Source organism: Arvicanthis niloticus, chromosome 8, assembly GCF_011762505.2.
Source record: "Arvicanthis niloticus isolate mArvNil1 chromosome 8, mArvNil1.pat.X, whole genome shotgun sequence".
NCBI lineage: Eukaryota > Metazoa > Chordata > Mammalia > Rodentia > Muridae > Arvicanthis > Arvicanthis niloticus.
In genome coordinates, this window is record NC_047665.1 from 47271724 (window position 1) to 47295844 (window position 24121).

The 24121-nt window shown below is 36.4% G+C and overlaps 1 protein-coding gene across 4 annotated transcripts in view; it reads right to left on the reverse strand.

Annotated features, from left to right (window-relative positions):
• Positions 1-24121, reverse strand: part of Lyst (lysosomal trafficking regulator) — a 157750-nt gene that overhangs the window by 50683 nt on the left and 82946 nt on the right. For 3 of the 4 annotated variants that reach the window (XM_076939358.1, XM_076939355.1, XM_076939356.1), the window contains exons 24-37: positions 23728-23905; positions 21275-21444; positions 19996-20226; positions 18355-18521; positions 17441-17584; positions 14874-15029; positions 14049-14240; positions 12657-12835; positions 10909-11115; positions 7144-7320; positions 6097-6173; positions 5581-5769; positions 714-859; positions 534-630 (exon numbers count right to left, since the gene is read on the reverse strand). In XM_076939358.1, coding sequence (XP_076795473.1) covers positions 534-630; positions 714-859; positions 5581-5769; positions 6097-6173; positions 7144-7320; positions 10909-11115; positions 12657-12835; positions 14049-14240; positions 14874-15029; positions 17441-17584; positions 18355-18521; positions 19996-20226; positions 21275-21444; positions 23728-23905 — 2310 coding nt within the window. The remainder of the gene's footprint in view (positions 1-533; positions 631-713; positions 860-5580; positions 5770-6096; positions 6174-7143; positions 7321-10908; positions 11116-12656; positions 12836-14048; positions 14241-14873; positions 15030-17440; positions 17585-18354; positions 18522-19995; positions 20227-21274; positions 21445-23727; positions 23906-24121) is intronic. The other variant, XM_034509980.2, reaches the window with a different exon arrangement.

Consider the following 24121-nt stretch of genomic DNA (forward strand, 5'->3'; position numbering starts at 1 on the left):
TCTCGAAAAACCAAAAAAAAAAAAAAAAAAAAAAAAAAAACCAAAAAACAAAACAAACAAAAAAAAAGAATATGGCAACAATGTTAACAACTAATACATTCTGACACATTTAAATTCAATAATACTATAAAAGCCTATATATAATAATTTCTCTTAGTTACAAAGTGAGGAAACTAAAGCAGAGAAGCTGAATAACACACCCAGGACCAGGCAGGTAGACAGGGAGGAAGTTTATTTATATCACTACATTCCACTCCTGTGGACAGCACCAGCAGCAACTCTATCTACTTTACAAAGACTAAAAAGTCAACTATAAAATATACATCCGCTAGGAAGGGGCAGAGCCGATGACTGATATCCATTAAACCCCAATGTTACAAATGCATTTGGACTTTGTCATTCAACTTTGTCCTGTCTCAAGCCTCGATTAAGACTCCCCTCACACCACAGCATGATCAACAATGTCGAAGCCTACAACGAGCTAAATTTGTACATTCATCTAAGCGTGAAGAAAGGCATAGACTCAGATCTACCTGATAGATTCACTTGCAGCTTTGTCTTTGACAGTAGAGGAGAAGGAAGAATGAGTTTTATCTTCAAAAAGGTAAGAGAGTGGTGGCTTGATCACACCTGTTGAGAAAAAAAGCACACAGTGTTCATCCAACAACCCATTAACTGTCACATTCAAAGGCCAAGGCCAAAGTTACTATTACCTTCTGACTTTTGTCTGTCCCTAAGTAGATACTTATTTGGAATAGTTAAATAGCATCTCTGCAAACGTCTCCTCTCTCGGTTTGGCCCTTCTGTTGGATCCAACTGCCATGAAGTTGGATAGTAGATTGGGTCATACCAGACTGCTCTGCAAATTGAAATAAAACATCTTAGTAGTGGTCATCGAAGATTTACAACCTTAAAAATCATAGAGACTGAGCAAATAATACAATGGACTTATTTAATTACAAAACAGCAGTTTGTACATCAGAGGAAACATATACATAAGATAAAGACTGACAAAGAAACCGAGTGTCCGCCCCTGACTACAGTATCCAAGTTCCTTTCTGGAGCAAGTGTTGCTTCCAGTTTCCTGTATCTACTAGATTTTATTTTCTTTTTCAAAATATAAAGAAAAAATTTGTGGTTATAATTACATCATTTCTTCCCTTCTTTTTCTTCCTTCTAAACCCTCCCAATGCCCTCCTTTGCTCTTTTAAATTCAAAATCTTTTTAATTATTGTTAAGCACAGAAACACATACATGCATGTGCAATTCTCATTCTCTCTCTCCCTCCCTCTATCCTTCCCTCCCTCCTAAATATATAAATGCAACTTGCTCAGTCTGTATAATGGTACTTGTATGAATATTTTCAGGAATGACCACTTGGTATTGATAACCAATTGTGCTCTTCCCTGGGGAAAACTATTTCTCCCACCTCCAGTATTCTTTAGTTGTCTGCAGTTCTTTGTCTAGCATTGAGGCCTTATGAGATTTACCCCTTTCATGTTAAATTTACTGAAAATTAAAAAGTTAAGTTCCTACTATCACAAAACTTTAGCAACAAAACACAACAAAGTATATTTAACAGTGGTTATTAGCTGATGAAAAAAAAATTCCAAATTTATTTTTTATAGTTCTAATTTTGTCTACTGAACAAAATTAGATCCCTTTTCTATATATGTCACATCTTAAAATTTTAGATAGAAAATGAAAGAAAACAGTAAAATTATACATTTTTTTGAGAAACCAAATAAAGAAAAATCATCCTTAATTCTATTACCCAGAACATTACTTTCTGTCATCATAACCCATCTAACCATGCTACATTATTCTTTCTTTGTTGTTTATTTTCTGACTCCTGCATTTTGAATCTTTTCCTTAGAAAATACTCACTAAGATATCTCCAGAGCAATAACTATTTGCAGAGCTCCTGACATGCAACATCCCCTGTGTACTGCCACCAGAGTTCTGAACAACAGCTAATGAGTCAGATAGTATTTGCTGTAGATACTGGCACAAGAAAATAAATCTAAAAAAAACCTGAAGTATAGTAAATAATTTTAAAAATCAAATTTGCAACTAGGCTTGAAGGCACATGTCTGTAATCACAGTAATTGCATATGGAGGCAGGAAGATGAAGAATTCAAAGTCCCTCTCAGCTATAAAGCAAGTTCCAGGCTACATGAAACTATCTGAAAGAACCAAAAAACAAACCAAAAGAAGTCAGATTACCCTCTGTCAATACTAAGTACTTTTCAATGTGTTTATTAAATCTAATGTACATCAAAAGGGTACTATTGTTTTTTGCTTTTTTGAACTTCAGGGCTAGTATGATTATACTTTTGTATCTCTATCTCTGTTAAGTTTTCAAAATAATAAAAATATTAATTCTTTTACATACTTTCTGAAAATAAATTTCCTTAGTCATCAAATATAATAAACACTGGTTAAAATTCAAATTCAAAAACCACTGAATTCTTTCTTTTTTTCTGTTGTATTCAAGCTAGGAATGTTGTCAACTCTTTAGAGTTGACACCCTAATTATTTCATCCACTTAATTTTGCAGGGTGGATACTGGGGACTGACCTCAGGGTTTAGCACATGCTGGACAGCAGGGTGGATACTGGGTACTGACCTCAGGGTTTAGCACATGCTAGACAGTGGGGTGGATACTGGGAACTGACCTCAGGGTTTAGCACACTCTAGACAGCAGAGTGGATACTGGGGATTAACCTCAGAGTTTAGCACATGCTGGACAGCGGGATAGATACTGGGGACTGACCTCAGGGTTTAGCAGATGCTGGACAAGTGCTGTTTTATAAACTTTCTAAGTGTAGGTCTTTTTGTCTGTAATTCCACTAGTATATAATGGTTAATGTATCTTAGAGCTCCTCTCTCTCTCTCTCTCTGTCTCCCTCTCTCTCTCTCTCTCTCTCCCTGCCTCCCTCCCTCCCTCCCTCTCCCTCTCCTTCTCCCTCTCTCTTTTTCCCTTTCCTTCTTTTCTTTCTCTTCTTTTCTCCTCCTCTTCTTCCTCTTCCTCCCCCCCCTCCTCTTTTTCCTTCTTTTGAGACAGGGTCTCACTATGTAGCTCTGGCTCTCCTGGAAGTCACTATATAGACCAGCTGGCTTTGACTCACAGAGATCCATCTGCCTCTGCCAACCAAGTGCTAGGATCAAAGGCATGTGCCACCACACCTAACTGTAATTAGTTATCTCAATTAAATATAAAGAATGATACTTTTCTGTTACTTATAATTCTGTTTTTAGAAAAGATTTCTTTTTAGAAATCTTTTTAAAAGATTTCTTTTTCTAACTGTAATTAGTTATCTCAATTAAATATAAAGAATAATACTTTTCTGTTACTTATAATTCTGTCTTTAGAAAAGATTTCTTTTTACATATATAAATATTTTTCCTGTGTGAATGTGGACTGTATGTGTGCCTAGTGCCTGAGGAGGCGGAGGCTACCAGATAGTGTTGGATCCCCTGGGTCTGGAGCTATACATCGGTTGTGAACTGCTATTCAGGTGCTAGGGAACTGAAACCCGTCCTCTGCAAGAGCAGAGGCGCCCTTAACCACCGAGCCACCTCTCTAGCCCCCTCATAACGCACCTTTAAATCATGTTAACAAAGCCTAAGATAGAAAAAGACCTATTTCTCAAACACACTCTTTTGACAATTTCTCTATCCTTTAAAAAAAAAACCCTTATTTTAAAATTGAAATGAATTTTACTATCTGAAAGAGCTAATGCCTCTATGTTTTCTTTCAAGAACTTAAAAAAAAAATGAAAAATAATCCTCATGTGGTTACTCTTAAAGAATGAAAAAAAAAAGTCTAGGGATTTACAGGTGCCTTTCTGAAAGTCTGCTGTGGCTGTGCAGGCTCCAAGTCCTGCTCTGAGCTCTGCTGTTGGGTGCTGTGAGGGGACCTCAGGGAAGCTCTGAAATCGGGACATGGCTACAACTGGGAAGACCATCATATTGAAGAACACTGTCAAAGTTCTGGAAGACATTGAAGGTATCTTCAAACATGCAAAACAACCCACGATGAGGGGGAACACCATGAACACAAACAGGAATATATAATGTAAGGCCATGTTCCAGCTCCAGCAAGCAGCAGAACTCAGCAGCTTTGTCCATGTGGCTCTGGCTATAGAGGCCAATTGTCAACAATTGAGACAATTGATGCTGGTTAGCTGTAGGTAAGAAATTAGAGGTGATGAAGAAGAAACCAGCATCACTGAAGTGAAATCTTCTGGTAAGTATTTTCTGAGAGGACAAAGAAGCTGTGTTCCAGAGATAGCCAAGGTTGTACCTTATGGTACAGCTGAACTTGGTCATGTGTAAGAATCACCCAGGTGGGACTGTTTTCAAAGGCATGAATGTGTCATGAAGAGTAGCTAAGACTTGGCACCATGAAGAAAGCATTTGAGAGGAAAGCAGTGAAGCCTAGTTAGAGCAGAAGAACCCAGCATATTGAAGCTGTCAGTACCATGGATAATAAGCAGAAAGAACAGCAGCAGCAGTAGAGTAGACTCAACTAGAAGCTGGAGTTATAGAGGGAAGTGCTGGAAAAGTAACCCAATCTGTTTTGAGGAGCGCAGATGACCATGTGTGGAACCCAGACACTGAAACAAGAAGCTGTAATATTGAGCTTGTAAAATTGGAGACCCCAAGATTTTGTGATGCCAGAGCTGTGGTATACCTGCCCAGGTAAACTGCTTCCAGGGAATAAAATCAGTCAAAGTGAAAGAATTGTGTTGCAGTGAACAAAGCAGAAAGGATTTGGAGATCTGAGGACTGCTTTGACATGAGAAATAGAGATGCAGAGTTTGGAGATTGCCCAGCTGGCTTTGGTCTTATTTGGGTCCAGTATTTCCTCACAGTGACCTTTAGGAATGGTGAAGTATGTCCTGTGAATTTGGGGGTATATGGTGTGCTTTTTGTTTTTGAAAATAAAGGGGATTACTGTTACAAGCTAGGATTAATCTCAGAAGAGTCTCAACTTTGGACTCAACATTTTTGAGACTGCTATAGATTATAGCATTATGCTATATATTATATATTAATTATAGCATTATGCTATGCTTAAGTATGCTTAAGTATGGTCTCCATACACTCATGTGTTTGAACAATCATATGGGGCCAGCCAGAGGAATGTGGTAGTTTGAATATGCTTGGCTCAGGGAGTGGCACTATTAGGAGGTGTGGCCTTGTTGGAGAAGGTGCATCACTGTGGGAGTGGGCTTTGAAGTTCCTCCCAGTACTGAAGAGACCCTCCTACTAGCTCCATGGAAGACAGTCTCTTCATGGATGCCTTTGGATCAAGATGCAGAACTCTCAGCTTCTTCTCCAATACCATGTCTGCCTGCATGCCTGCCATGCTTCCTGCTATAATGAAAATGGACTAAACCTCTGAAACTGTAAGCCAGCCCCAATTAAATGGTTGGTTTTATAAGAAAAAAAAAAAGAAAAAAGTCTAGATAAAATTTCATTAAATAATTTTGTAAATGTGAATTCTAGAATGAAAACACTATTTAACATCACATATAAAAGCTGTGTTAGCCATGTGTTCCCAGTACATACCTGTCATGTGTCAGCTGCTGGATGAGTTCCTGCCAGTGTCTGCTGGCACTCAGGTCGACTTTATACATCCCTCTGATGTGCTGAATTACCTTTTTTCTTTCAATTCCTTGGGAGAGAGATACAGCCTGGGTGATATCTGCAGCTATTTTAGATATGTCCTTGGATTTTAAATCGAGCCTTTGGAAGAGACTAAACAAACAAGATTGTTCCAAAGTTAAGTATACATTAAACATTAAATAATATTTTAATATTACATCTGAGGCTGGAATACAGCTCAGTGGTATAGCATTTGATTAGCATGCTGGAGAACTTGAGTTTCATCTCCAGCATACTACATATGTACATATATCCCCACACAGATTCAAACACACACATAGATACAAACACATATGTATACATACAAACAAAGTAACCCCACAAGTTTCTAAAATCAAACCTAAAGGAAAAAAAGAAGAGGCTAAATGTCCAAAAGTGAATGACTTGGACCGGACAGGACTCTGGAATTTGGAAACGCACCTCTGTTGGTTGTTGTTCACCGTTTTCTGCCAGGCACCTTTACTCACACTCTCTTCACTTTCATATTTCTTTTGCTCCTAAAAGATTGAAACAGTAATATATAAAACTTACTCTGTTTTCTTTTCCTTTTTTTTTTTTTTTTTTTTTTTTTGAGACAGGATTTCATGTATCTGGGGATGGCACCCAACTCCCTATATAAGCAAGGGTGGCCATAAACTCCTGCTCCTCCTGTTTCATCTTAGGTGAGCACTCTAGGAGCCGATCTATACTCTGAGCTCCTAAACTTGTCATTTCTCATATAATAGTGGCACTGAGTCTAACAAAGTAATTTTGAAACTAAATAAAGGAAAAATTACTATTTTAAAGAGAGTAGACTATTTCTACTCAGAAATCCTACTGCCTCTGCCTCCCAAGTGCTGGGATTAAAGACGTGCGCCACCACTGCCCGGCAATTTTCCTCTTTTTTTGGGTACAGTTTGATCCATTAAAATTATAGCAAAATAATTAACTAGGTTCCTCAGCCTCCTGAGGTCACACTGCTACCTGCTAATTTCACTCGCTTGTTAAAGAATCCTTAAGTCCAGGTATGTTTCAACTTGTTGCTACAAAAAAATCTTTCCTTCATGGGGATAGAGGTCTTGTTGCTCTTGCCAAGGACTGGGGTTCATCTCCTAGCACCCCCACAATAACCCACAACCACCTTTAACCCCATTTCCTCTTCAGATCTCCAAAGTCACAGCACACATGTGATACACAGACTTATATGCAGGCAAAACATCCATAGACATAAGATAAATAAATCTTAAAAATAATCCTTCCTTCACTAAAGGCTCTAGATAATGGATGACAAGAACCAAAGAGAATAGAAAGCTCTCCAAAATAAGTCTATTTTTTTCATTTCCTGATCAAAAACTCTATGTAGCAAAAGTGAAAGAATCATTGCAAGCTATTATCAACAGTACTTAACAATGAGAAAAATCTTTCAGTCGCTGTGTTAAGTGTACTCAGCAGGATTCCCTAAAAAACAACTCTGATTGGTAGACTCACCTCTTTGATAATCTTAATGAGCTCTGGCTTGGTAGGGGCACTGGGAGGGATGCACTTGTGGCCACATAACCTTAGAGCACTCATAAGCAGTTCTGCTGTATCCATTTCTTCTTCATTTAGCTCATCCTCATGATTATGTATCAACTCTGACAAGTACAAAACCAACTTGGCTCCATGCTTTAAAAATAAGTAATGAGGTTTTAGTGATAAAGAAGTTCATTTCTTCCATTTAAATTATTTAATAATAAATTTAATTATATTTGTATTTTTGATTTTAAGATATTTAATGATAATTTAAATATACCTCTAAAGTAAGTTGGTTGGGTCAGATTTAATACAACTGTAAAAGACATGATAGAGTAGATGAAAAAATTTAATAATGTAGTAGGTATTTGATATTACAGAATTATTCCTAATTTTATTAAATGATAGAAAAAAGTACCTTTAAAAGTAATATAGAAAATATCATGATTTCTACAAGCTACTTTTAAAAAATTCAAAAACGAAATGACACCAATGTGAGAGATACTGTAAAATATTAAATCTATATCTAATATGAGGATTATGTGGTAGTTACCATATTAATCTAATTCTCTATGTGTATTAGAAACCATTCATAAAAGGCTGAAATGAAGCAATCTAGTTACCCAGCTTCTGGGGAGAACACATTAAGGTAAAATAGAAAGTAAACTGGGGATAAAGGAAAAGACAAAACCACTAAGACAGAAGAGAAACCTGTCTTTTAACCTTAAAGTAAAAGTACATCTCCATGCCCTTTCCTCTGAGTTTCACTCAGTAGAAGATGGTGAGATTTCAGTAACAAAAGATTGTCTCTAGCTTGTCAACACTGAGCCTCTCAGTTCCACGTGAGTGTCCAGGGGAGGGTCAGTGTGGCCAGTCTATGAGCAGACCTAAATTAGAGATCCTAAGGTCATGAGAGCTGACTTTTGAATTTGCAAAGCTAAAGCAAATTTTGGTTCTTGGTTTTGTTGAGTGGGCCCTCATGTTCTGTCTATCACATCTGTTTTTCACTTGTACATACATATTAGACAATAATTATGCCAACAAACTGAACACATGTCCTTTACTTTAGAAATCTTCATTGATACACACATCACTGAATTTAGCTTTATGGCATTTTAAACCATAGATTAAATTAAATGTCAACAAACGGTTCTAGAAATGATTACATCTTAGATGGTATTTAAGCTAACATGCTGACTCATACCATTTTGCTAAGAATCTCAGATGAACATACGCAACAGTGAAAGCGGCAAAGATTATTTCAGTGCAGCATTTTAAATTAGTCAGAAGACAGCTGCTACCTGACCAAAAGAGGAAAAGCAACAGATGCCGCAGAGTAAAAGCACTGAGGAGTTGGCAAATAAAAACGGTACACGACTGCAGTATTTTCTGATGTGTCTTTAAAGTAATGTTCGTTTTATAACATTAAAACTATTTCAGCTTAGGATTCAGTGACATTCTAAATTATCTTTTAAAAAGAAACTATATGGGGAAAGAAAGCCAAGAGCAGTGGCTCACATCTCAGCATTTGCAGGCTGAGGCAGAAGGATTGCTCCAGGTTTCTGGATAGTTGGGGTACAAAATGATAATATGCAAAGAAACATCTGATCTTCTCAAACACTAAATTGTTTCTAATATCTCATTTTAGTATCCTTTGAGCGGCAGTTTGTTGATGACAAAAGGTGTTAGGATTCATGTGGAAAGATCTTTTTTTTCAGTCCTCAAAAACTAGACATCTTGGGAGACAGAAAGATCACTTTATCCCACAAGTTCATTACCTGAGGAACCAGCTATACCACACCTGGGCATATACCCAGAAGATGCTCCAACATATAACAAGGACACATGCTCCACTATGTTCATAGCAGCCTTACTTATAATAGCCAGAAGCTGGAAAGAACCCAGATGTCCCTCAACAGAGGAATGGATAAAAAAAAAAAATGTGGTACATTTACTCAATGGAATATTACTCAGCTATTAAAAATAATGAATTCGAGAAATTCTTAGGTAAATGGATGGAACTAGAAAATATCATCTTGAGTGAGGTAACCCAATCATAAAAGAACACACATGGTATTTATTTACTCACTGATAAGCAGATATTAGCCCAAAAGTTTGAAACAACAAAGATTCAACTAACAGACCACATGAAGCTCATGAAGAAGGAAGAACAAGTGTGGATGCCTAGGTCTTTCTTAGAAGGAGTAACTAAATACCCAAGGGAGCAAATATGGAGACAAAGTGTGGGACAGAAACTAAAGGAGGGGTCGTCTGGAGACCATTCCACCTGGGTATCCATCCCATGTGCAGTCACCAAAGATAGACACTGATGTGGATATCAGGAAGTGCATGCTGACAAGAGCCTGATATAGTTGTCTCCTTAGAGGTCTGCCAGAGTCTGACACATTCAGAGGCAGATGCTCACAGCTAACCACTGATCTGATCAAGTGTTTCCCAATGGAGAAGTTAGAGAGAAGACTGAAGGAGCTGAAAGGGTTTGTGGCCCCATGAGGAGAGCAACAATACCAACCAACCAGAGCTCCCCAGGTTCTAAACCACCAGCCTGGGAGCACACAGGGAGGGACCCATGACTCCATCTGTACATGTAGGGGAGGATGGCCTTATTGGGCATAGGTGGGAGAGGAGATCCTTGGTTCCATGAAGGCTGAACACCGAGTAGGGGGGAATTCGAGGGTGGAGAGGGGAAAGTGGGGGGTAGGTGGGGACATATCCTCATAGAAGCATGAGGAGGGGGGATGGGATAGGAGGTTCCTGGGTGGAGGGAAGAATGGGGTAAGGGGATAAAATCTGAAATGTAAATATAATATCCAATAAAAAAAAATACAGAAAAAAAGAGATCTGCCTGGACAAGTTTCATCTCAAAAAACCAAAATGAAACAAACTGACTTAAGAAACTGAATCTACTATAAATCTTTATAAAAACAACAGTATATAAAAGTACATTTTCAGTGAAGGTTCTCAGAATGAAGTATTCTGAATGCTCTAAAGGAAGGGAGGGTCAGAAGAAATACAGTGTGAGTTAGTCAAGGGCTAAGTGGTGACAAAGGAGAGGGCCCTGTTCAGGGTGAGCCTCAGAGGACCAACAGAGGCTGCAAGGGGCAGCAACAAGAAACTATCTTGAAAGGAAGAAAATTCATCACAAAGGAGTTGAATGGAGAAAAGTAGCTGTGAGCTCTCCAACCCTAGAAGGCCAACAGAATAAAGCTTGTATGCAGCTTTGCAAAGGCATGAAGAACTTTCCTACAAAGGACATGCTGTCTGGCAAAGAACAAAAAGAGTGAAGGGCTTTCAACAAGAAAAGCAGACTCAGCAGGTTGTCTATGTATCTATGCATAAATATACACATATGTGGAACAATAATAACCATAGAAAAAGAGGCTATGAAGTTGAGAGTGTGGGAGGAGGGAAACAGCAAGGGACTGCAGGGAAGAACAATATAATTAAATTTTTAAAAAATGTATTAAAAAGGAAAATTCTTCACAATATGGCAGCTAGTAACCATGTAGGATCTTTTAAGAACTCAGATATAAAATTTTTAGTCTAAGCCCTGGAAAATAGCTGGGAAATGACCATGAAGAAGTCAAATCAAGTCTCAAAAGCATATGAAGGAAGACCTGAGGTTAAACTTGTTTGGTAAGAAAACTCCAGTCCTGACAGCATGAACGTAGTTTAATTTCCATTCTTGTTTTGAAAGGCTTTATCAAATGCTGAGATACTTACTTGTGGGGAGGGGCTAAGACAGTCACGAAGTATATCCTGGTGAGCTGGTTCATGAACTATCTCAAGTATCTGCTTCCTTTCTTGTACAGTGTGGACTGGTGACAAAATATGTGCTAGCAATCTTCCAAGCTGGACTCGGAAGGTTTCTTTACAAGACCCCAGGATTTTAGTCCACTGCTGCTTAGAAGCGCCAGTTTTACTTGAACCCTAAGTCAAAATAGGAGTAAATTAGGATCAGACTTAAAAAAAAAACTAAATAGTAGTAGTAGTAGCCGAAGTAGCTATATTGTGTGTAGAGGGTGCCTGTGTGCTACAGCATGCTTAAGGAGGTCAAAGGACAACTTGAAGGGTTCATTCTCTTCTTCCATCTTTACATGATATCAAGGTGGTTAAATTTTGTGTGGTGTTTCTACCTACTGAGCAAGGTGGACAGCTCAGGATCAGACTTCTTAAGCAATAATATACTAGCCTCACAGAAACTCAAAGAAGACCATAGAACACAATTTATTCTAGATTTTGTATTCAAAGTTAGACACTCATACAGCTATCCATACAAATGAGAGTTTAAGAGACAGGTGCCTGACAATATTCAGAAATATATATATATATATATATATATATATATATATATATATATATATTCACAAATATAAAAAGAGAGAAGTACAGAAGGAGAAGCTAGTGTCATGAGTCATTTTTCAAAAACTACCAAGGGCTCACTGATTATTAAATAAAAATCAAATCAAAACAATCAGAGAATAATGGGAATTAAATCCACTTTGATTTTACAATATAAAAGACAAGGAACTCATAATAAAAATGAGTCAGTACTCCCATAGTGAATACTGCAATTATAAATGTAGAACTATATAGAAATTGATCATAAATCTTTCCTAGTTGTTGTTTTAACTGTAGCTCTACTAGTAGCCTCATCTTGACCAAATCACCTGAATTTAATGCTAGAATCACTATATATTAGCGCTCAGAAACGGTTTTAGAATGGCTTGCTAATTACCCCTACTCTTAAGATCTCTGCTTGAGTGACTTAAGTCTAAATGAAACTACAGTATATTTAATGATCAGAGATGGACACTAAAATCCAGTTTAGATTCAGAGATTGACAGTGGTGACTCATGGTATTCTAGAATTAGACTGGCCTTTAGTACTTCTGACAGAGAGAACTGATCAATTTGTTCCCCATAATCAAGTATGAATGACCCAAAGTAACTCAAGTGAGATGATGGGAAGTGAAGTCAGACGCCATCCATATATTATCTATCATTTTGAAGGCACTGGATATGCTTACAGCAAGATCTAAACTTTTCAATAATTCAGAAATGCAGTTATAAATAAAGTCCTTTAAAAACAGTCTATTCATTCACAACCATGGCAATCATCAAAACCGCACACTTCCCTGACAGTACATGAGGTTCTTCATTTTGTAATAGGTTAGCCAAGCAAAATATAACACTCTATTATTAAAAGCCCATTAGGCATAATGGCACACACCTGCAATGTCAATTAGCATGAGATTGAGAAATGAGAAATATGAGTTCAAAGTCAACCTAGCCTACATAGTGAGTCTTTACTTCAAAACAAAACAATGCCCTTCCCCCAAGAGAAAAACTAATTCAAATTGTTTCAGCTGCAAAGCACAAAGAAATATAAATTTGGAAACCCAGAGTTCACATATATAGATCTCTACTCCTCTTGTATAAATGGACATTTTCAAGTCTTAATTTACTTACAATAGACACTTTAAAACCATCCAATAGATATGCAAACATTTCTTTTTGAAATGGATTGTATACAGAAGGTCGCTCATGATGCATGTCTTCTTCAGAAATTTCAGTCTGAGAAACCGAGGTCTTGCTTTGGGATATATTTTCTGGAGTTCTCAAAATGTCAATAATATCAGAATTCAACTCTTTGAATTAAAAAAGAATTTAATAAAAATTAGTTAACTCATTGATAAGTATCAATCAGTAAATGCACTAAAACTTTAATTACTCATGTATTGTGGATGTGAGGGTGTATAAAACTGTATAGTCACTCAAAAAAGGTTCAAACTTCCATATAGCCCAGGAAATGAGCCTTGAGTGTTTATCCCAGATAATAAAGGCTTATATTCACACAAAAACCTGTACATGAAGGTTGCTAAGAAGTTTGTTTGTAACAACTCTAATTGGAACCAGCTTACATGCACTTCAACAGATAAATGTTAAATAGACTCTGGTACATCCATATCACGGCACTTTCGTCCCATAAAACAAACAAAACCCCAATGGAACAGATTGCTGATACATTCAAAATAAGCAGGACAACTCTCCAGAGAATTGCACTGCATAAAAATTGCAACAGACTTAAAATATCATATTTATATAAGACTTTTTAGTTCCCCAAGACAGAGTCTCACTATGTATATCTGACTAACCCAGAACTCACTATGTAGATAAGGCTGGCCTCAAAGAGGCCACAGAGATTTGCCTGCCTCTGCCTCTCCAGCACTGGGATTATAGACTTGTGTCACTACATCTAGCTATTTTTTAAATGCTGGGTTGCTAGGTTAGTCTGGAATTCTTAGGCTCAGAGAGCCCTCCTACTTCAGCCTCTGAGTGCTGGGATCACAGGCACGAATCACTTGTTTCTGGCTGTCTTGTAAAATACTTTAGCAATGATAGAAATACAGAAATGGAGGGTAAACTGGAGGTAGGTAGGCGCTGAGCAGGGAGAAAGCGGGTCTGTTCATAAAAAGGCAACAAGACAACTCATTGTGGGAATGACAATGTCCACTTTGACCATATTCATGTCTCCTTCCTGAAAGTGACACTGTATTACAATATCACAAGATTCCATGGGAAAAACTAGATACCAACTTGCAGGATCTCTGTATTATTTCTAGTAATCTATTACTCTGTCAAAAGTTGAAAAATATTGTTTTCGAAATCAATGGCCAACCCAAACTAGCACTTAACACATGAAGAACTAGAATACTAGTCTCAAACCTAAAGCTCCTTTAATCTGTGGTCCTTAAGAAGAGAAAACTCAATGCTGTCTTTAAAAAAGGAAACCTAATCACCTTCATATGACACATTTCCTCTGTTATTCATCACTGAACGGAGGAGTGGGATCTAAGATACCTTGGTAAATGATCCTGTTCACAGCTAAGATGGTGAGCCTCTGCAGCCGCTGGGCGAGCTCTGCCTCTGAGGCCTGGCTAGGGTGCTCTTGGCTCATCCTCCTCTGCATCATAGAGTGCAGCTCATCACTGGCCACCGAGCGCATCTTCATCAGGAGAGACTCTGTCTGAGCCAGAGGAAATTTGCGAGGACCTTCAAGTACATAAATTACCCAATGCCATAGTTAATAATGAGTGATAAACTTATTTTCACTATAATTTTCTGATTATTGGTCATAAAAAGAAAAACTTTTTATTACAAAACTAATTTGTATTAAGGAAAAGAATATGAAAAATTAATATTTTTTTTCTTTCTCCAAAGAAGTGAAACAGTACTTCTGGATTCAAAGTCTAAAGTAACAGCAGAAAGCTAGTAACAGGAGAATGCACATCATTTGTCGAAGTCTTAGCCTTTTGAAAAACCCAAACTATCAGATGTACTAGTGGCTTTGATAGCTGATAGACTATTTTTCACTGTTTCACTTCCTTGTTTTTCAAGATCATCAACAGTTTTAAAAAAATAAGATATTTTAGTAAAAGAAGATGATGATTTAGTAATAAAGGTACTATGTCTGGGTAGTTACCATTGAATCTTATAGTTTGGAAAATTATACATAGTGACAAATAAGAAATCAGTCAGTGAGAATGAAGAGATCACACAGTAGACACAAGTCCAGTGATTTGCCAGCACAATGATCAGGGGTGGACACATCATTAGGAAAGCATTTCCTGAGAAACACCTCCCCAGACTGAGGGAGGCAGAGTGCTGTTCCTGCACGTACTGCACCTGCTCTGGGGGGTACCACACATGTGGTGCATCCAGGAGAGAGCTGGGGGCAGTCTTGATTTAATGGACTGAAGAAGGGCATCGGAAGTTGACCATAGGAACCAAAATGACGTCTTGGTAGATGAGGAGTAACAGAACCCTTCACTGGAATTGAACCTTTGTTTTGAATTATGAAAACAAACATCAATATCCATAAATGACATTTTTATAAATTACTTGCATCTGACTAATTTATGGTAGGTTTTAATAGTTTTTTTAGATTGTCTGCTACTTTGTAAATTTTTTTTAACTTTTTTTCTTCCAGACAGGGTTTCTCTGTGTAGCCCGGGCTGTCCTGGAACTCACTCTATAGACCAGGCTGTCCTTGAACTCAGAAATCCGCCTGCCTCTGCCTCCCAAGTGCTGGGATTAAAGGCGTGCGCCACCACTGCCCGGCTTACTTTGTACTTTTAATCAGTTAATAATTTGGGGGGCTAGAGTCATCTTTGAGGTAAAAAAGAAACAAAAAAAATTCTTGCAGATATTAAAAATAATATTATCAGACAATATCCCTAACCATTGAGATAGATTCACACTCATATTATCCACAGATTTCTTGTGTATAATCCAATTATAACCCAGGGATGGCAAGGTAGTAGACACTGAATAAGACTCTCATTCCATATTTGTGAACATGGAAGTGTGCTTCATAACTCATGCTTTAAAGCTGCGTGGATCGGATCCAGTCCGAAGTGCTTCTTTTTCTAAGCCTGTTTCCTTGTTTATAAGATATATACTAGAAAACAAAGCAGAGCTTATCTCACAGGAAGAGAGTTATCATTATCTGATACTACAGTAATACATTTGTTTACCTGCTTTTATCATTTCCTCCTGTTCTATAGAGATAGATAAAACAGGAATTTGTACATGGCTGGTACTCAGTAATTATTTTATTGTTGAATAAATGAATCAAGAACATTATTTTATGAATGAAGGAAAATAATGGATATAAAGTACAATGCCTATCTCATTCTTCAAAAGAATAAAGCATCATTCATGTTGGCATTGTTTTTATTAGTTAAAATATAATTTCATTCATGTGCTAATTATACTAATCTATCTTCATGCATTAAAATAATGTCTAGAGGTTTTTTTTTTTACTTGAAAAACTGCACAATAATGGCAAAAGTTAGTAAAGCAAAGCAAAATAGCTAGGAAAGATCACAACACACAATACAGGAACTACCAAATGCTGTGCTCTTTAAGGTAAAAAGATGTCTATATGGATTAAAAATAGAAGTCCCTTTATAAACAGTTGGTTGAGTTTGATACCATTTAGGTAAAAACATTTCTCTATCACTCTACCCTGTCCCATGCGGCCCCCGCCCCCGTGTGTGTGTGTGTGTGTGTGTGTGTGTGTGTGTGTGTGTGTGTCTCTCAAAGGACTGAATCTGGCCCCATTCACTAGGTTGACAGGAACTCAAGACTGCCAAACAGAATGACATACATGTGAGCAAGATTAATCTGGAACATAGCAGTATCTACGTCCTCTGGGAATTTAAGAATGTACAACCTAGGTGTGATACAAAATTCCTTGTCATGGCATATAGGAAGCTGCATATCACAATTAGATCTGAAAAGGGCACATTTTATTTGGGATAGAAGACAGGGATAATGCATTGCATTGAACATACAAAAAAGAAAAAAGAAAATTAGTACATGGAGAGAAAGGTTTGGACTTAAAAGCCTTTACAACTATGAGAATAAATACAGAAAATATACTAAGTGCTTTTTAAATATATATCCAAGTGTGTGCACAACAGCTGCTACAGATACTGAGCAGTAGCTGGATTAACATTACATTCTCATACATACTTATGTATATCCATTGTATATAGACAAGAGACACGTACGTGTATATATTTATATGAACATGAATATAGATCCTAGGTTTGTGATGTTTTATTATCTTTCTAGTTTATGTTTCTATAAAAACAGCAGCACGCTTTGTGGAAAATGTACCAGCACTTATTATTTGATGATACATACAAATTCACAGGAGGCTCCAGGACCATGTGCGTTTTGCCTGTCTACAAGCTACCACAGTCTACCTTGATTGCTGCCACAGCCTCTGCCTGGGTCCTGCACTTTAATTTCTTCAAGTCTATATTCCCCACAGAAGTCCTCTCTATACAATGGATATCTATCTGATCATTATCATGCATCTCCTGAAAACCTTGATGGCTTCCATTAGGATAAAATATGGACATGGTCTATATAGCCTTTTCTGGTACAATGGTTTCTGCTGGGAGAAAAACTTTCTCATTTTTTATAATTTGATTTTTTTAAAACAAGGAATATGTTTTACTTCCTTGGTTCCTGGAGACAAGAGACTCAGTATGTTAGACCTGGCTGGCCTCAAACTCTCGAAACATACTTGCCTTTGTTTCCCCAGTGCTGAGATTAAATGCACATGCCTTCATGTCCAGCAAGAAAAATATTTTTAATGTAACTGGCATCAGAGCACAGAGATAGAAAGTATAGCTACCTTCAATTTATAATTACTAAAGTGCCATTTTGGTACTCACCAGCAATGCTTTTCCGCTTCTGAGGCACTGAATGGTGATGGGCAGAAGGCGACTGCACTGAACTTTCAGAGTCATGATTGGCTGTGCTCCTTATAAATTCCAAAGCAGCCTGAAGAACTCTAAGTTGCAGGGCCAAAGCCATATCTAAACCCAAAAGAGACTACAATGTTTTCAAGCTATCATAATTGTTTAACTCTTTTAATTAAATTTATTTAATATATTATCTGACATCTAAGATATATATAATCTAATATCTAAACTATAACATTCAATATCTAAACGAAAAGGCCTAGACATAAGTTAAAATTGTTTCATCAACATGGGCTCTTGATGTCAGTATTTCTAAGCTATATTTACGAGTAATGTTAAAATAAATTCTCATGTGGTCATTACAACTTTTTTGATATTTTTTGAGACATGTTTCCTGTAGACAAGGTTGGCCTTTAATTTGTGATGCAGCTGAAGATGACCTTGAAATTCTGATCATCCTGCCTCCACCTCCTGAATATATATCACCATATCTAGATTCCATTAGAAAAATTTGAGAAGAAAATAATAAATCATAAATTTATTTAACTTTAAATAATTATTTCAAAACCAATAATTTTATATAAAGCAAAAACTTCAATATTCTACATGCTTTCAGGTTTCACAGTCACTTTAGTATTTTCCATTAAAGAAAATTAAAGATCATTACTCTTTAACATAAACCTTTGCATTCTACTTGGTAAAAAGAAAAATTACTAGTTTTTGCCAGTGATGTATTGCCAGCTACTAATTACATCAAGACATCAATCACTCTACTTTCAACAATTTAAAGGTTGTTTTTAATACCAATTAATACCAACACATAATTAAGTTTAAACCTTCAGTAAAAGAGTTATGAGAAAAATTCCATAAAAATCTATTCTTACTTTGTGTCCTCTTGTTTTTGCTATTATGAAGATATCCAAGAAGTACAATAAGGTCTTCAATAACTCTAAAATACTGGGAGCCTGAGGAACTGCAAGCATGAATTGTAACTGCTATGAAAAGTTGCTGTATATCACATGCGAGCAATTTGTATTCATTCAGAGGAATGCTAAAGGGAGCCCAAAACAAAACAGAAGATATTATAAGCAAAACAGCCAAAAATTAAGACAAAGAACTGTTAAATTCTATGCTACCAGCATGTATTGACTTAATAATTGTTCATGTTTACTCTATAGCAAGCAGTATACCCTAACGTAAATAAGACATGTTGACTTCTATTGAAAATACAGTCTTGTAGAGAAAAAGACAGGTTAAGAGAGCAACAGACAGAGATTAGCACAAGATACTAAGAGAAACTCACACAGGTTCCTGGTCTACATGAAGGGTGAAGGATAGGGTGTAGCCACAATACTAAGGGATAGTGAATTTGAAACAATTCATTAATCTCTCAGCTATATAAATGAAAGTTATTTTAGGGGTTGTAAGCTTGAATTTATATTGAAGTTACATTAAGAATAGGCTTGAATATATATTAATTGCTTATAAACACACGATGAATATGAATCAGATACTCTGCCCACATCTGTTTAACCTTGATGATCTACTCAGGTGTATGACACCAGGACCAAATATTTTTTTATACTTAGTTTTTTCAAATTAAGTAAGGGTTAGAAATATAATTTTTATAGGGCCAATTAATACAGTACCATACAGGATCTATTAGTATAACTTATTTTTAGGAAAAACATCTTTCAGAACAAACCTATAGATACCTTCCCAGTTTTACCAATTTTATGCAGTGCACTACAATCAAGTCTAAGTGTCCTGAAGAAACATAATGTTTCTAATTTTCATAAGCATGAACCCTACAAATAATAAGTGCCCAATTAAAGCTGCACTTAGTGAGATAAGAAGTCTATCTTTGTCCCAATCACTGGGTACAGATATGCTCTGTACTCTGCAAAAATATAGACAACATTTAGTGCTTTGGCATACAACAAGATGGTGCATGTTAAGATTCACATTTTAATAGTATGCTAGTAAAAAGTGGTAAACTATATATCAGATGTGAAGACACCAAAAATAAAAAAAAATCTAATTAAAATCTTACTTTTCAAAGCTCTTAACTCAAGTGGCAGGTATCCCTTTGCCAGTGTACTTTGACTATTAGAAATTAATTTGTATTAGCAATGCTTCTATATTCTCTATTGTTATAAACTGATCACACAGGCAGTGATGCACCAGCAAGTGAGTTCACTGAGATGCTACAGTCTTCTGCTGTTCCTGGTCTCTTCCTGGTGGGGGTTTAACTACAGAGACAACTGTGAAGCTTGACAAACATCAGAGAGTAGCCTTATTGTCTTCAATTCTAAGCACCCCAACAGGCCATATAAGCATCCTATTCTTAACCAAACATTATGCAAAGTGATGAAAAACATGCCATCTCCAAGTTAATTTAATTCTGTGGGAAAGAAATTCTTTGAAAGCATTACCAAACAAAATATCAACTCTTTAAGGTAACCTATTAACTATTTCCCCTTCTAATAATCTTATCAGATTTTAATTAACAGTTTAAAACTTACTTCTTTTCTAATCCATTCAGGGCTGCTACTGTATTACATAACACATAGAGTAGACCATTGTCCAATAGCATGTCTGCTACCTTGGAACAAGAGTTTAAAACTTGCAGAAGAACTACAAGAGCATTGTGCAAGAGGATATTGTCATAGAGAGAGGTCTCTATTAGTCCCAGAATTGGAATGACAGACCACTTCTGGAAAAGGTCCATGTGTTTCACTTCCTCCAGATCAAATCTATAATAAATAAGACACAGTGAAAAGCGTGTGAGGAGTAGCCAGTCACAAACTGGATATAAATGCTTGACACTACAAACTGTTTTTAAAATCTGATATTGAAATTATCAAAAACCAGTATTGAGAAAAAGAATTCTAAATTAAAAATATATTATAGTTTACAATAAGGCAAAACCTAAGATAAATGCATAAACACTCAGGTGAAATATGTATACAATTTCATAACTTCAGTAGACTCATTTAAATTCATCCATTGGCAGTCTTGTGTTCAAAAATACCTGCTGTGTGTGGGACTATAACAAGTGTAAAGGAAAATTACTAGTTTACAAACTATCTTAGTGACAGTGAGCTAGTAAAAATAGCTATCAAAAGTGAGCAAATCTCTCACTCCTGACCTAAAAACTATGTGCCTCTGTGGTGCAGCAGTTTAAGTATTTTGTGGAGACATGCACACATAAGGTCCTGAATTTGATCACCAGCAACACACACACATATATTAAATGACCACAGTAAATAATGTAAGTCCACCAAGGTCTTAGTTGGTTTTTCACACCAAAGATTTTTATTTTTTTCTCTATCAAACAGAAAAAGAAGTGCCAAACTGTTAGTTTCAGTAAATTTTTCTATTAACTTTGTACATATTGTTAATCCTTAAGTATTATTCCAAAGTTAAATCTAAGTGATCAGCAGCCGACCCAGGAATTCCAAGAGAAGGCTCTGAAGGACTGAGGAGGTCTTGTATGGGTCACAAATACCATGTCACTGAGATTACAGGGGCCACCTTTCTTTCAGGTAGCTTTCTCATGTTAGTACTATATGTCAAATCTTCTCTGTCACTTTCATTTTCTACTGAAGTTATTAGTTTCCAGTTCAATTAATTAGTGAATAAAATACAAAGGAAGAAGTAATAATAGAAAGAACATCATACGTAAAATAACAAATCAATTCCCCTGGGAAATGACTTATAGCAGACCTTTTCTGAGACCCAAAATAATCACTAAATTTTATCTTAAAACAAAAGATCTTAATTATGGTGTAGAGAACTCACTCTTCATCCAGGCCAATTGGTCGACCAAAGAACATTTCAATGAAGCATTCCAATAACTCCTGAGTTCCCCTATGAAGATACAACTGGTTGGCTAACAAGGAAAAGCCACGGTTCTTCAGAAACTTGTCCTTTTGTTCTTTCGATGCTCTATTAATGTATGCATGTAACAGCTAAAGAAAAAAATTGAGATCATTTACACGTTAACATTTAATATATACAATTCAGACTATATAACTGTTATATTTGTAAGTTATTACCTATTATTCACGTACATAGTCACATACAGAGAAAGCTAAAAACCATGTCACCTGCATAGAAAAATTAACTGCCAACTCTGTGATGCTAGTGGTGACACTTTCTTGGGATTTCTTATAGATTCATTTCTTGAGAGTGTCCTGAAGCTCAGCAAAGGACTTTGTAGATTGGCAGCCATGACTGAGTGTAAGTAAAATGTTATGTCTAATTCAAAGGGAAAGAAACCAGTGCACTGTTTTTTTTTTTCTTTTAGAACTGTGCACATGTGTGTGTACACACACACACACACACACACACACACACACAACACACGACCTCTTCAGGGACCTTCCTGAGAGATCCTGAGCACAAGCCAAATTTTCACCATTTTAAAACTTCTTTCATTTTTCTCCTTTTCTCCTTTCTTCCTCCTATTAAATAACTGAAATCCCAGAAACTAGATATACATATTTACAGAATGCTTTACATTGATTTATCTATTTTGTGTGGGGTGAGTAGGGAGGGCTGTCACAATGCACATGTGGAAGTCAGGGGACAACATGAATGAGTTGGTTCACTCCTACTATGCAGGTTCTAGCAATCAAACTTATGTTGTTGGGCTTCACAGTAAATGTCTTTTACCCACTAAACCACCTTGCTAGCCCTTATTTTCTAACTTATTAAATGCAACACATGTAAAACTCAACTAATTACTTGTTTTTCTAAATTTTTTCCCACATTTTAAAAATTTAGGTTGACCATAGAACTATCCCTTTAGATTTTAAGACAAAACACCCTCTTGTTTTTTTCTATTATTGATTTCCATATATAAATATGATGGTATATCTCCTTCAAAAGTCTCAAACCTGTGTCCTCTGGTTTGCATAAGTCCAGGTCATGAGCTCCTGAGTTTGTTGCTATATTGAAAGGTTAGCTGTTTCTCCTCTGAAGGGTTGTGCCGTTCTGCAGTAAACCTTGCCCTTCTCCCTTCTTCTCAGTCAGTCCTCACAGTGCAGACAGAGGAATCTCCCCAAACACGCGTCTATTCACTGCCTCCCTTAAAGGCCTACGTTTACAACAAACCATGACATGATTCCTTCTTCCCTTTCTCCTAAGAATGACTTACTTCCCCATGTTCACATTCCTCTTTATCAGCACTGCACACAGCATACTTCATCACAGAATTCTTGACATCATACTTAGCAGGGTTAATGTCTTTCTTCTAGTATAAATAAGTGCACTGAATGTAGGGTCTTATATTATTCTCCCTTTATATTCTCCAAAACAATTTTATACTGGAACTACAAGAAACTAAGCAATACCTACATCCAGACAAACCAAAGAAAATAAGAATCTTTAAAAAAAGCATTTGAATATTTGTTTGTTTTCTAAAGGAAGTCATTCATATTTAACATTCATTTATTTGACAGTATACTTAGTATGTACAACATAGGGACAAATGTAGATGGTTGTAGTTTATAACCACATTAGAGATTAAAAACAAGTGCACAAATAAATTAAAAAGATAAAAGGGGTGACAATATATGAAAACATACATATATGAATAAATAAAGCATATGGCTAGACGGAAGTAATCTGATATGGTAATCAGGGAAGGCCTCTTTACAAAACGATAACTGAGCTGAGACGTAAATGTTCAAAAGCTGATACTACACTGCAGGAAAGGATTCCAATAAACTACATGATTCTTATAATTTTTGTGAAATAGACTTACTGACTGTTTGCTTACACACACACACACACAATTTTACTGGTAAACTGATTGATATAAATCAATATATGAGGAAGCCTTAAGATTAAATTGAATACTATCAGTATGAAATAACAAAACTATAGAGTGCTACTTTAAATAATTTTTTATTTTAATTTTTATTTTATGTATATGGGTGCCTTATCTGAATGTATGTCTATACATCGTGTTCCTGGTGCCTGCAGAGGCCAGGAAAGGGTAGCAGATACCCTAGAACTGGAATTACAGATGATTGTGAACCACTATATGGGTGCTGAGAATTGAACCTGAGTCCTCTATAAGAGCAGTCCAGTGCTTTTAACCACTAAGCCATCTCTCTAACACCAATAGTTCACTATTATTAAATATAAAATAAGCTTTAAGTCTTAACATATACTAAACAATTTAAATTACACACATACACATATACTGCTGATGAAAACATCACTTATGTAGTTTTTGCCCTTACTTTAATTACTCCGTGCTGGATAGCAGGTGATGGGTGGTTAACAAGGACTAGAAGAATATCTGCTTGAATAATCCTGTCCATCACATCTTCAAGCATAGCATCAGGCAGGACAAGAAGAACCCCACTTAAGAGTTCATATAATCCACAGCAGATAGGTATCAAACAGTCTTCAATGACACTGTGACGGAAACCAGAAAAGTCTTACTAACACAGCATCAGAAAGAAAGTCACATGAACCATACCCTAGGAGCTGCAATCAGTAGCAACTTTAACACGGCAAAACAAATGCTTAGAAGGTTTAAAAATGTTTCCTAATTCAATCATGATTAACTAACTTGCCTTTTAAGATAGAAGTTTTTCCAGCAGACAGTATACTAAAATGCAATAGTCACTA